The sequence below is a fragment of the Lissotriton vulgaris genome, chromosome 11 (assembly GCF_964263255.1).
Source record: "Lissotriton vulgaris chromosome 11, aLisVul1.2, whole genome shotgun sequence".
Classification (NCBI taxonomy): Eukaryota; Metazoa; Chordata; class Amphibia; order Caudata; family Salamandridae; genus Lissotriton; species Lissotriton vulgaris.
This window is the reverse complement of record NC_141699.1, coordinates 94,691,844-94,706,686: the sequence shown is the minus strand read 5'-3', so window position 1 is coordinate 94,706,686 and position 14,843 is coordinate 94,691,844. Positions and strand designations below refer to the sequence as shown.

At 51.7% G+C, this 14,843-nt stretch overlaps 1 protein-coding gene across 1 annotated transcript in view; it reads left to right on the top strand.

Moving 5' to 3' along the window:
- LOC147679025 (solute carrier family 2, facilitated glucose transporter member 11-like) overlaps positions 1-14,843 on the top strand; it is a 617,202-nt gene that overhangs the window by 461,015 nt on the left and 141,344 nt on the right. Inside the window, exon 10 of the mRNA XM_086944708.1 lies at positions 2,592-2,667. Coding sequence (XP_086800834.1) covers positions 2,592-2,667 — 76 coding nt within the window. The remainder of the gene's footprint in view (positions 1-2,591; positions 2,668-14,843) is intronic.

Below are 14,843 nucleotides of genomic sequence, written 5' to 3'. Positions count from 1 at the left end.
AGAACCTGTGTGCAGTCTGGTACTGTCATGCTGGCTGGGCAAGTGCACACACTTGCCAGCCTCAAAACCTTCCCATTGCTTCATATTAGTCACCCCTATGGTAGGCCCAAGGGCAGGGTGCATTGTAAGTGTAAGGTGGGACAAGCCCTGATGTGTGTGGCATGTCCTAATAGTGAATTACAGCCAATTTCATTTTTCACTATTGTAAGGCTACCTGTTCTCTTAGGCCAAGCTCGGCTGCTGGAATTATTATGCTCTATAATCCCAGCAGGCTCAGGGAACATGGTAGAAGGTCAAGTTTAGTATGCCTGAACTCAGAATAATAAAATACTTCTTTTAGTAAAGTTTATTTTAATATCCTGTGTTTGCAAATGCTACTTTTAGAAAGCTAGCATTTGCTTGCCTAACCATTTCAGCCCGCCTCTGCTAGGATGTGTATCTGACTGTCTGGGTTGTGTGAGTGACAGGGCTGGGGGATGACAGGTGGTGAATGCAAGGATTACACCTCGGTGGGTGGTGGGAGTGCCCCTGGACTCTGAATAGGGCTGTGCTCTGCCACCACAATGCTGGCTCCACCTCCTGTGGAGCGACTCATACATCACCCCGACACCTGGCCCAGGAAGGGGGAAGCCTGTCAACAAAGTACTCCTGGCTGCCCCTGTCCACACAATGCTGGCTCCACCTCCTTTGGAGCGTCTGATGTGCCATCCCTGCTCCCTGAAAGGAGAGACCTAAGTTTACCCAACACAGTGCTCAAGGACTGAAAGAGGTTATGCAGAGGCCCCCCTGGCCTGTCAGAACAAAAGAAAAGCGGTATAAAAGTAGGAGCCCTGCTCCCAAGAAACTAGATCCTGTTTCCCACAACGAACCTCTGCCCAACTAGAAGGAAGAAGAAGAAGCTGGAAGGACTGGCCTGCTGTTTGCCTTGCTGAGGAAGGAGAGGAAAAGACCTAAGAAGGACTTTGTTGACTTGTGCTGAAACTTTCTCCAAGGGCTTGACTGAGCTTGCCCCCTATACTGAACCCCAGGACTAGTGGGTTCTCTGTACTTTGGCTCATCTCCAACAGAGCTGTGTGTTCCTCCCGCTGGAGGCAAGACTGCGTCCCCCTCGCCCCCTCCTAGAGTTTTGGAACTCGGGAGCGGCCTGCCCTTTTACCCGTTGAGAGCCTCGCTCTCGGGTAAAGGCCGCCTGCTCCTCTGCCCCTGCTCGCTATCTGGAGGGACCTTGAGTGCTGTGTTCCCCCTCCCACCGGAATCCTGGTCTCCTGAGCGCACTTGAGAGCTTGGACGGCCGCCCGTGCGCTGTGAACGCACCCGGCCGCTCGCTGTGTCCTCTGACCTGTGGAGAGGCCGGTCCGCACAACCAAAGGAATCCACCCCCAGTACGGACCGTACTGGAGGCCACTGTGCCGTGCAACGCCTGCTGGAATCCGCCACTGTGTTTGCAGACCCCAAGGTACGTCTCGTGCTCCCAAGCACACCAACGTGTCTGCCCGTCTGGTAGACTGAGGACTGTCGTGCTTAAGTACAAACTTGCACACACCGGGCTCGGGTCCCGCAACCTTTTATTTTGCCATAGTGCTAAACTGTGTGCTCCTGCTGGTTTTAGAGAAACCATACGCTGAGGATCGTAGTTAAAGCTGTACGCTTCACATTGTCGACCTGAAGTGCATTTGAGACTCGAAGCGCATTGCCAAACTGAAGCGCACTTGGGACTTGAAGCGCATTTGAAACGGGCAGCGCATTACAACCCTGTGCGCTGAAGTATCCTATCGAAGCTGGTGCGCGACCTAGTGACAGCCCCGTACGCTAGTTGTCGGAAGCGGTAGGCCGCGTACACCGGCTCCCGCAGGAGGCGTGAGCATCGGAAGGGGTGTCGGGATTTCACCCGTTCAAAGCGCACCGAAGCGCTACGAAGCGTACAACTGGTGCAAGAGGCACCAAAGGGGTTGAAAACCTACCTAAATCATTTTAAAACGTGAGAAAGTAATTCAACATCCTAGAATCAGAATTCTTAAAAGACTGAGACCATTGTCGAATTAACCAAGACCGGTTTTAACAATCTCCAAAGAACTCTGTCATATTTAAAGTATTGTGGCCTTGCCTTGTGTTATAGAAGGTCTTGTGAGAATTTAAACTGCATATATAGATATATTTTTACATAAAGAACGTATTTTGATAGAACTACCGCCTGGTGTCCATTTATGGGGGGATTGATGTATTTACTGTGTGTCCTTACAAATGCTTAACCAGAAAAACTCCTGAATATTGGCCTTGGCTGCTCACGCCACGCACCTAGAGGGTGAGCAAGGGTAATTCTGAAGGGATCATCCTACGCCCTGACTTAGAGGAGAGGGTCCCTGCTTGTCACAAGTGAATACTTGGGCCAACCAGAGACCCCCAAATCTAACACCTCATTTTTATAGGACTGTGTTAATTAAAATCATAGTTTAGGTGGAACAGGGGTTTTAAATGCTTTGCTTGGGAAGGCACAAGGGTTGTCACACTTTATGAGCATGTGTTATTGATGAGCAAGTGCTTTGGCTCATGTCCTATGCACATCATAGTAAACATCTACATTTATCCTACAGGACTGGTACCCATGGATGGCTTACTGCAGTGTTGTGTTGGTCTTCATTTTTATGGTCGTCCAAGGAGTTGGGCCAGGTAAGTACAAATGCTATTAGAGACAGTGTTCAATTACAGATAGATGGTAGGGGGCAACATTATTGCTGCATGTTTAAGGAGCAAGAACGTTGTTGAGAATTGTGTTTGCTCTGTTACAAACATATCTGAATCCAGTCACTGCATATAGGAATTGGAAATGTGACTACATACAGGAGTTCCATAGGTAATCATCACACATTTTTTAAATCCACCGCTGCTTATCAACCCCTAGCTCTTAAATAGTTTAATATGGGCAATCTTCTGAGGCAAAATGATGCTGTATGATTTCTCTGTAAATGTTTCTATATTACACTAACAAAAAACAAAAAAGGATCCTGGTCCGAGGCCCGTAATTATCGACCCATCTCACTTTTGGACTCGACAGTTAAAATCCTTAGTCGAGCCCTACTAGTGAGATTGGAAGCCTGGGCTGAGGAAAAAAACATCTTATCCCCAGTCCAGTATGGGTTTCGCAGGGGGATGGGTACAAGGGAGCAGTGCGCGAACCTGGAACTCATAGTCGGCAAGTACACCAAAGCTAAAGCTGGTAACCTTTACCTGTGCTTTGCAGACTTGAGTTCAGCATTTGATCTGGTGGAACACGCACTGCTCTGGCCTACTCTGCTGGCGATGGGTGCTCCTATTGAAATTATCCATCTGCTTGCCCGACTGTACAATAATCTGGCCAGTAAAGTGAGATTTGGAAGAGATGGAGAATGCACCCCCTTTTTTTAAATCAGGAGAGGTATCCGACAAGGATGTGTACTTGCCCCTCTACTGTTCTCCCTTTTTATTAATCAGGTTGATCAAATTTTAAGACAGACTAATGCAGATGCACCTATCATTAATGGTAACCCGATTCCAATTCTTTTATATGCGGACGACGCGGTCCTCCTTTCTAGGACTCATAATGGACTGCAACATCTAACTAACCAATTCCACTTATTTATTGAAAGAAGGAAGTTGAAAATTAACAAAGGGAAGACGGTTACAATGGTATGTGGAAAGAAACCGAGAAAATGTAAGCCTTTCTTTTTAGATGTGGAGAGACTAGAATCTGTCAGTAGTTTTTGTTATTTGGGTATTACTTTCTCAGGAGACGGGAGATGGGTTAACAAACAAAAAAATGTCCTTTTTAAAATGGTTAGGAATACAAGTTGCATTTTTAGATTCGCAGCCAAATTAGGGGGTCGTAGAATTTATGAAATGTTATCTATATTCAATACAAGATGTATATCTTCAGCCATATACGGGGCCGGAGTTTGGGGATATGATGTTCAAAGTGCTAAACTGATTCAGCGCGAGGAAAATGTGTTTTTAAAACGACTAATCAGTGCCCCTGCTACGGCCTCAACTGATATAATACACAGGGAACTTGATATGAATCATGTTAATGATTTGATTGTTCTACGTCCTCTGTCCCTATGGCGCTCAATTTGGGCAAAGGAAGAGACAAAGTTTACCCAGGATGTAATTACTGATTGTATTAAACTTGACCGTCGATCAAATATCCCCTGGCTGAGCCATATACAACATTGGTATAAGATACTGTATGGTCTAAACATTTTTAAAGATCTAGCAATAGGTTTTACACCACCGAAGCGGGAGCTTAAAACTTCACTTCTTAAATATACCGCTGGGATTAGAACGGAAAAATATGCAAAACAAAGTATGTTCAATCTCTACCTGGAATATAACATCAATGCAGGCTTCCAAACTTATCTTACTGTTGTTAGTATCAATACCCATCATTTTGTATTGACCCGTCTCCGCTTGGGAATTGTGCATCACCTAGTGGCCTTTCCCGTGGTTAAGAAACCCGCCACCTGTTTATGTCCCTGTGATGGTAAATCCAAACAGAACATCTGCCATTTTATGTTATCCTGTAACTTTTATACCTTTTTTAGAAAATTTTACTTAAAGTCCATCTTTTTAAAATATAACACGAGTGGTATACAAACAGCAATGCAACTGATGTTTAATTTAGAGACCCCAGATGTATGTTTTCATGTGGCCACTTATATTTTAAAATGTATTTCTGTAAGAAAGTCAATTATTATATGAATTTATTCAATGATGCTTTTTCTTTTTAAAGTATCCGGATTTGTGCTGCTAAACGTATTTTATACCTTTGGATGATACTGAAACTTTGCACTTTATCATGCTAATTTGCACTTGTATAAATGCTGCTATTGTATATTGTGCACTGAAAGAATAGTATAGCGCTTGCACTTTACTTTGGCGTAGTTTAGACTTTTAAGTAGTTGGTTCTGTGCTGCTAAATGCACATTGCACTTTAGGAAGGATGGAATTGATACTTTGCACTTTATTAGGCTAATTTGCACATATATTAATAGCAGGCGAATACTGCTATATCATATTGTACACAGAAAGAATTTTATAATACTCTGCGTTTTACTTCGATACATTTTGTACATATTTTTGCGGAAACATGCTCTAAAAACTTGATATATATGTATGTTGTTTTGCCTATCATGTCTGCTGCTATATGGTTGTATTTTTACATACCGAATAAAGCATCTTTGACTTTGACTTTGACTATTACACTAACAAGTGACACAATATCTGACTGCCATAATAATGTGTCCAGAATTTCCACTATCATGCAAGAAAGCCCTAGTGATACAAGGAAACATTGGATTCTACTCTCTAATTGTGATTACAGCAAGGAGAGAATATTTACTGCTACATAACATGATTACTGAGATACAGAAGCTGAGTAGGCTAGGGACATAATACTTCATCTGTTTGGTCACTTAGCTCTTCCCTCTATTGTGTAAAAGAGGTCAATGCAACTTAAAAAATGAGCGATTCATGATGGGAGCATCAAGATGGTACGCAGTTCAGTATATCTACTGAGTGCAGGTCTTGTCATCATTTGTGATTTTCTTCAGACTGTGGGCTGTGTCCCAGGATGATTGTTAGACGGGGACCTGGAGGGTCGGCCGAGGACAAGAGGAGAGGCCTCCGGTGAGGGCCGTCGCCAGCGATCGTACAGACAAGTAACTTCCCCCCCACAGATGGACACCACACAAGGATAAGGTCAACACTCTTTATATACGGTTCTTGCAGCAAGGATATTCACGATACAGTGAGATCGGGACACGAGGGTCCTCTCAATTCTAGTCTCTGGAAGGGAAAGGGGGTAGCGGGACAGTCTTGGTACCGGTCTGGTACTGAGGTGGTACGATGAATAGCTTACAATCCTCGAGCTCGAAGTTCTGGAAGGTCGGGGCGTGGCAGCGCCAGCGGGCTCGGATGATAAGTCTCACTTGAGAAGGGCCGCGGCAGCGCCAGCCGGCAAAGGCGATGGTTCACACAAGGATGGGCCGCGGCAGCGCCAGCAGGTCCCAACGAGGATGTAGGTTGCAGAGGGCCGCGGCAGCGCCAGCAGGTCCCGACGAAGAAGTAGGTTGCAGAGGGCCGCGGCAGCGCCAGCAGGTCCCGACGAAGATGTAGGTTGCAGAGGGCCGCGGCAGCGCCAGCAGGTCCCGACGAAGATGTAGGTTGCAGAGGGCCGCGGCAGTGCCAGCAGGTCCCGACGAAGATGTAGGTTGCAGAAGGCTGCGGCAGCGCCAGCAGGCAGGACGATGATTCACAAGGCAGGGCTGCGGCAGCGCCAGCAGTCCGTCAAGGATGAGTTCTTCTAGGCGTCTCTCGACTCCAGAATACAACTGCCTTCCTGCTCAGGAGCTGCCCCAGTTATAGGTCTGGCCTCCTTTGATGTCCGGACCCTCGCTCTTGGAGGTCGGGAGGTCCGGGATGAGGGAGTCCAGACACCCAGCAGGGGGGTGGAGCCAGCGCCCGGGGAGGCTGGGGGTGATCGGCACCTGGCGGGGGAGAGCCATCGACACTCCTTTCTCCCATTGACCTGCCAAGTGGTCCGTTCACCTCCTGGGTGGATGGTGGTGCCTCGATGTCGGGGCCTGGCCAGGCCCAGGGTTGGGGTCGAGCTGAGGCCACGCGGCCTCGTGGTGCAGTGTTCAAGATGGCGGCAGGGCCGGGGCAATGCTGCTGATGGCGGCCCGGGCCGGCCGATGTCGTGGTGTTCGGGAGCAGGCGTCCCGTTGGGGACGGGTTGTGGGTTGCTTCTGTGGATTGCCGGGGTGGTTCTTCTGGTGACACCGGGAGAGCCGGTGTCCGAGTCTTGTGATGCGGGGAGGAAGCGGCCCCTTCACGAGGCCTGTCCAACATGCGTCCCCCCCAGCTAAAGGCAGGGAGAGTCAGCCATCTTCTTGGGTACTCTCCTCGCCGAGGCGGAAAAAGCGTGACAGGCCGTCCGCGTTGGCGTGGTCTTGGCCCGGGCGATGCTCCACAGTGAAGTCCATCCCCTGCAGGGAGATGGACCATCGCAACAGTTTTGGATTCTCCCCCCGCATCTGCATCAGCCATTGCAGGGGTCGAAGATCTGTTTGTACCCTGAAATGGGTACCGAAGAGGTAGGGCCGGAGTTTCTTGAGGGTCCATACTACTGCGAAGGCCTCCCTCTCGATGGTGCTCCAGCGCTGCTCTCGGGCTAGTAGGCGTCGGCTGATGAAGGCCACTGGTTGATCGACTCCCTCGGGGTTGCGTTGAGAGAGCACTGCCCCAATGCCATGATCTGAGGCGTCCGTCTGGACGATGAATTCCTGGAGCACGGAGGCGGTGCACATGGCGGCCTTCAACCTCTCGAAGGCCGCTTGACAGTCCGGAGTCCAGTTGACTGTTTTGGGGTTTTTCTTGGAGGTGAGTTCCGTGAGGGGGCCCACAATGCTGCCATAGTCCTTCACAAACCGCCGGTAGTATCCGGTGAGCCCCAGGAAGGCTCGGACCTCGGTTTGGGTGACAGGTGGTTGCCAGGACTGGATGGCAGCGATCTTGAGCTGAAGGGGGGCCACCAGACCGCTCCCCACTTGGTGTCCGAGGTAGGTGACGGACCCCTGGCCAATCTGGCATTTGCTGGCCTTGATGGTGAGGCCGGCCTGCTGGAGGGCGTGCAGGACCTCTCGGAGGTGGTGAAGGTGGTCGGCCCAGTGATGACTGTACACAGCGATATCCTCCAGGTACGCAGCACTGAATTCTTCGAGGCCCGCCAATACCTGGTTCACGAGTCGTTGGAAAGTAGCTGGAGCGTTTTTCATGCCGAATGGCATCACTTTGAAATGGTAGTGGCCATCCGGGGTGGAGAAGGCGGATCGTTCTTGGGCTCTGGGGGTGAGGCCGATCTGCCAGTAGCCTGCTGTCAGATCGAAGATGCTTAGGTAGCGGGCAGCCCCCATACGGTCAACCAGTTCATCTGCCCGGGGGATGGGGTGAGCGTTGGTTCGGGTGACAGCGTTCAGGCCCCAATAGTCTACGCAGAATCGGAGCTCGGGGGTGGCGCCCGGGGCTGCAGTTTTGGGGACCAGGACGACTGGGCTGGCCCAGGGGCTGTCGGATGGCTCGATCACTCCTAGGGCGAGCATTTTAGAGACTTCTTCCTGGATGCAGGTGCGCACCCGATCTGGTACTCGGTAGGCCCTGTGTCGAATAGGTGGACTATCCCCAGTGTCCACGTTGTGAAGGCACCAGGGGGTGACCCCTGGGGTGAGGGAGAACAGGTTCGCAAATTGCAGCAGGAGAGCCCGACAGTCTTGGTGTTGTTCCGGGGACAAGGCACCGGAGAGTCGGACCCCGTCCACTGAGCCATCTTTTTCACGGGTCCTCAGTAGGTCAGGGAGGGGCTCGGAGTCTTCTTCCGTCCCACTATCTGTCGCCATCAGTAGGCTGAGCTCTGAGCGTACGAAGTGGGGTTTGAGTCTGTTGGAGTGGAGGACCCTGAGGGGGTTCCGGGGGGACTCCATGTCTATTAGGTAGGTGACAGGGCCCTTGCGCTCAATCACCTTGAAGGGTCCTGTCCATTTGTCCTGCAAGGCACAAGGTTCGACTGGAGACATTATCCATACTTGCTGACCGGGCTCGAACTCAATGGAGGCGGCATGTTGATCGTACCATTTCTTCATGTCCTCCTGACTGGCCTCAAGGTTGGCTTTGGCGAGTTCCCTGAATCGCCGAGTCTGGTTGCGGAGGGTCAGGTGGTACTTATACACGTCTGGAGGGGTCTTCTGGGGGGCCATCTCCCATTCTTCCTTGACCAGGCTGAGGGGCCCCCGGACAGGGTGTCTGTATAGGAGTTCGAAGGGGCTAAAACCGAGGGACTTCTGGGGAACCTCTCGGTAGGCGAAGAGGAGACACGGAAGCAGCACGTCCCATTGGCGACGTAGGGGCTCCTCCAGGCCCATGATCATCCCCTTGAGAGTGCGGTTAAACCGCTCGACCAGTCCGTTTCCTTGCGGGTGATATGGGGTCGTGAACCGGTAGGTAACCCCGCACTGCTGCCAGAGAGATTTCATGTACTTGGAGATAAAGTTTGTGCCCCTGTCGCTGACAACTTCCCGGGGGAAGTCCACTCGAGAGAAGATCCCCATTAAGGCTCGGCCTACCACGGGTGCTGTTACAGTTTGAAGAGGAATGGCCTCGGGATAGCGGGTGGCGTGGTCCACCAAGACCAGGATGAACCGGTGTCCTTGTGCTGTTCGGGGGTCCAGGGGCCCCACAATGTCTATTCCCACCTGTTCGAACGGGGTGGTGACGACGGGAAATGGTTGCAAGGGTGCTTTGATTTTTCGGCCGCTCTACCCGCTGGCCTGGCAGGTGGGGCAGGCCCGGCAGTGGTTGGAGACATCATTTCGCATCTTGGGCCAGTAAAAGTGTGTTACCAGGCGGTTGTATGTTTTGTCTTGTCCCAAGTGTCCAGCAAGAGGGACATCGTGCGCTAAGTTCAAAAGGAAGTCTCTGAAGCGGAGGGGCACCACCAGCACCCGGCTGGCCCCCAACTCAGCAATTCTTTGCTCACTGTATAGCAGGTCATTGTCCCAATAGATCCAGTGTGCCCCTGCAGTGTCTCCTGCGCTCTGGGCGAGGGCTTGCTGTCGGAGTCCCTCGAGGGAGGGACAGGTCTTCTGTTTTTGCCGGAATTGTTCCTGGGTGGGTCCACCCTCTTGACGCCACTGGGCCAGTTCGGGAAGATCCTGGAGCTGAGCGGGCCCTTCTTGGTTTTGCTCTGGGGGGTCAGTACTGAGGGCGTCTCCCTCTGGGATGATCGGGGGAGGAGGTGCTGGCCATTCGGGTTCTTCTGGACTGGGGATGGTGCGGGCGGCCATGGACCGGGTCGTTACGCAGGCCCAGTCCGGGAGGCCCAACATCCCCAGGTGCTCTCTTCTCTCAACGGCTGCCCAGGGGGAACTTTCGAGGTCATTTCCCAGGAGGCAGTCCACTGGGGCATCATCGCGGACAGTCACCTTCAGCATACCGGACACTCCTCCCCATTCGAAGGGGACGCGGGCCATCCGACACAGGCTCTCTGAGTTGTCAGCTGATCGGACGGGGCAAAGAACGTTTGGCAAGATTTGTTCCGGGGTCACCAGATGACAGCGGACTGCCGTCACACTGGCCCCGGTGTCACGCAGGGCTTCGGCCTTGCGCCCATTGATGTTCACCCACTGGCTGTATTTTCTCGTGTTGGCGGGTAGGGGAGCCCGCGGAATAATGTCTCTTTCCCCTAGGCAAGCCAGGATCATGGCGGCGGGCTCCCATTCGGGCTGTTCTTGTTCGTACTCTTCATAATCTTCGGGAGCTTGCTCCTCTCCCAGGGCGGCGGCAGCGACCTGGCGAGGTATGGGACTCTGGTTCTTCGGCAGTTAGGGTCGTTGGCATAGTGGCCGGTCCGCTGGCACCGGTGGCAAGTAACGTTGGCTCGGAACCCCAGACGCATCGGGGGGTTTCCCCTACCGGCCAGGTGCGGGGTGTTGCTGGCGGGAGCTGCCGGGACGGCGTCTCTGCCCCGGCCCTGGCCTCCTCCTCCTCGGGGGCGATGGGGGCCTTGGTTGGTTCTGTTTGGTTCACTTGGCCCACTTCGGGCAACTCGAGTGCTCTCCCATCGGTCAGCTTCGGCGGCGAGCTGCCGAGGTTCAGTCAGTTTACTGTCGAGGAGGTGCTGCCTGAGCTCGACGAAGCAATTGTTGGAGAGGTGCTCCCACACAATGAGGTTAAAGGGTTGCTCATAGGTGGTTACGTGGCTGCCCTTGATCCACCCCTCGAAGGCTCGGCTGAAATAGTTCACATACTCTACCCAAGTTGTACCCGGGATCCGCTTGCAGTCGCGGAACCTCTGGCGGTACATTTCGGGCGTGAGTCCATATCGAGTGAGGAGGGCGGCCTTCATGTGGTCATAGGATGTCATCTGATGGTCCGGGAGCTGCAGCAGGGCGTCGCGCCCTTCATTGACGAACCTCCCCCATAGTCCGGCTCCCCAGTCACTTCGATCAATCCGGTGGGAGGTCATGGCTATCTCGTAGGCCTTGAACCACTGCTGGATATCGTCGTTCCGATAATATTCTCTGACGACATCCTTGGGGATGTGGACTTTCGGTTCGGCAGTGCCCGGGTTGTGCGGGCGCTCGGGCACCCCGAGGTCTTTATTCTGTTTCCACATCTCTATCTCTGCTAGCTTGCGCTCATGTTCGTATGCCAGTTTTTTCTCTTCAAGTTCTATTTGCCTTTGTTTCTCTTCCCGCTCCTCTCGGAGCCGCAAGTGTTCTAATGTTATCTTTTGTCCGCCAATTTCAGCTCTCCGTCCAACCGGAGCCGTGCCAACTCTAATTCATGGAGTCTGCTTTTTTCTCGTTCTTGGATCTCTTCCAGGGAGAGACCCGTTCTCCTTCCTTCCGTCGGAGTGGTGTTTGTTTCTGGTGCCTCGAGGTTTTGGTTCTGGGGTACGGCTGTACCCGTTTCTGCCCAAGATTCTAGAGCGTGTTTGAAGTCGTCTTTCGTGCTCAGCCCGGTGGTAGCAATGCCTAGTTCTATGCAGAACTGCTTTAGCTCTCGATGGTTGTACTCTTCTAGTTTATATATCTGGAATTTCTCTGTGGATCCGCTCTCTTTTGTTGTCATTGTGGTTGAGTCGTGGGGTGAGTTACTCTCTGTACGATTACGCGTTGGTTCGGATCGCGCCGCTGGCCACCAATGTTAGACGGGGACCTGGAGGGTCGGCCGAGGACAAGAGGAGAGGCCTCCGGTGAGGGCCGTCGCCAGCGATCGTACAGACAAGTAACTTCCCCCCCACAGACGGACACCACACAAGGATAAGGTCAACACTCTTTATATACGGTTCTTGCAGCAAGGATATTCACGATACAGTGAGATTGGGACACGAGGGTCCTCTCAATTCTAGTCTCTGGAAGGGAAAGGGGGTAGCGGGACAGTCTTGGTACCGGTCTGGTACTGAGGTGGTACGATGAATAGCTCACAATCCTCGAGCTCGGAGTTCTGGAAGGTCGGGCCGCGGCAGCGCCAGCGGGCTCGGATGATAAGTCTCACTTGAGAAGGGCTGCGGCAGCGCCAGCCGGCAAAGGCGATGGTTCACACAAGGATGGGCCACGGCAGCGCCAGCAGGTCCCGAAGAGGATGTAGGGTGCAGAGGGCCACGGCAGCGCCAGCAGGTCCAGACGAAGATGTAGGTTGCAGAGGGCCGCGGCAGCGCCAGCAGGTCCCGACGAAGATGTAGGTTGCAGAGGGCCACGGCAGCGCCACCAGGTCCCGACGAAGATGTAGGTTGCAGAGGGCCGCGGCAGCGCCAGCAGGTCCCGACGAAGATGTAGGTTGCAGAAGGCCGCGGCAGCGCCAGCAGGCAGGACGATGATTCACAAGGCAGGGCTGCGGCAGCGCCAGCAGTCCGTCAAGGATGAGTTCTTCTAGGCGTCTCTCGACTCCAGGATACAACTGCCTTCCTGCTCTGGAGCTGCCCCAGTTATAGGTCTGGCCTCCTTTGATGTCCGGACCCTTGCTCTTGGAGGTCAGGAGGTCCGGGATGAGGGAGTCCAGACACCCAGCAGGGGGGTGGAGCCAGCGCCCGGGGAGGCTGGGGGTGATCGGCACCTGGCGGGGGAGAGCCATCGACACTCCTTTCTCCCATTGACCTGCCAAGTGGTCCGTTCACCTCCTGGGTGGATGGTGGTGCCTCGATGTCGGGGCCTGGCCAGGCCCAGGGTTGGGGTCGAGCTGAGGCCACGCGGCCTCGTGGTGCAGTATTCAAGATGGCGGCAGGGCCGGGGCAATGCTGCTGATGGCGGCCCGGGCCGGCCGATGTCGTGGTGTTCGGGAGCAGGCGTCCCGTTGGGGACGGGTTGTGGGTTGTTTCTGTGGGTTGCCGGGGTGGTTCTTCTGGTGACACCGGGAGAGCCGGTGTCCGAGTATTGTGATGCGGGGAGGAAGCGGCCCCTTCACGGGGCCTGTCCAACAATGATATATACCGGCGTTTAATGAGCGAATGCACCTATCATTTTGTTTGATAGAGGGCAGGCCCTAGGCTTCCTCTGAGACTTGCCCCTCCTCTAACGAGGGAAGCTGCAGTCCTCCTTCAAGCGTAATAAACTTATTTTAAATTCTAAAACTGTGTCTGACGAGATGCTTCACACCGATATTTAGGTGAGAAAAGAAGATCCTCCCTTTTTATTAAAGAAGATCCTCCCTTTTATTCCTCAACATTCTCTTCAGCTGCTGGGGCAGCCCCTGATTTTTCGCAGACTGGACTCTTGCAATGCTCTTTATGTTGGACTTCCGATTACCTTATAAAGAGGTTACAACTTCTAGAGAATGCAGCAGCCAGGCTGATTTTTCAAAGGAGTAGGTTTGACAACATGGGGCCTCATTTATGAGGCTGTGTGTCACTTTTACGCCGCCAGTGCATCACTTTTGGTGACGCAACAGTGGCGTAAAAAATGCGCCTTGTGGCGCCATATTTACAAAGTGACGCATCTAGGTAGACGCGTCACTTTGTAAACCCCTGCGCCACATTATACCTGCGCCAGGTATAATGTATGCAAGGGGGGCGTATTGACGCAAGAAAGGTCGTAGAAGTGACGCAGTGAAATCTATGAGATTTCACTGCGTCACTTTTAGGACACCGTTGCGTCAAAATCTTGCGCCTGCCTCCCAGCAGGCGTAAGACTAGCGCAGGCACTTTCACATGGGGCTTGCCCCATGTGAAAGGACGCATTGCTGGAGTAGCATCACTTTTGTGACACACTCCTGCAATGCGTCACTTTTGCACCTACAGATACATCAGAAATACTGACGTATCTGTAACACCTTGCGACATGATGCGTCATACATTAAATATGACGCATCAGGAATGTCGCAAGGAGTGCGCACTGAGAAGTGACGCATCGCTGCTTTCATGCAGTAATGCATCATTTCTCATAAATGAGGCCCATATTGTCTAAAAATGGCCAGTTTCACTGGCTCATTCTTCATATGAGACGGCAATTCAAGACATTTGGCATGGTTCATAGGGCCTTTTACCCAGTAGCACAATCTTAATATATTTCAGAAATGTAAAAAAAAATACGATCCTCTTAGACAGCTTGTCTCGACCTCCACTTGTTTGATCATGGTACCTAAATACCAGAGCTCAAGATGGGGAGTATATGCTTTTTTCTGTGGTCACAACTCAGGCATTGAACAGACTTCTGCCTTAGCTACGCTTTGTGCCAATTCTTTTAAAATGTTGCAGAGCTCAAAAAATATATTTATAAGCCATTGATTCTGTGAGTTAGTGTGTAGAGTGCATTAGTTGCCAGTTCCAAGACACCAATGGGTATTATAAATAAATGACTCCTGCTCAATTTAATTCCAAACATTCCATAGGACATTTAACATTCTAACTACCTACTACGTCATCACTAAACCTAGTCCAAACACACCCTTCACCTTTAGAAAATCCTACCAAAATTTCACGCTATACGGACAAAAAAATAAACATTGCTAACCAAATACCAACAATGAAATATAACCTCAACATAAATCCTATTTTAAAACATAGTCCCTTTATTTCACACAAACAGAATTTCTCCTTAATGAACTCTACATAACCTTTGACTGCTCCCGAATGAGGAAAAATAAGTTATACCTAAACGCCCCTTGGAAGACTTCACTTCAAAGTCATCAAGCACCACAGATCATTTACTTTTGTTTCAACTTTACCATCCTCCAATCTCACTGCTTGATGATACGCTCTCACAGCTTTCATTGGCTCTGAAAACCAGGATCTTCGTTCACACATAAAGGGTCTCTTGACT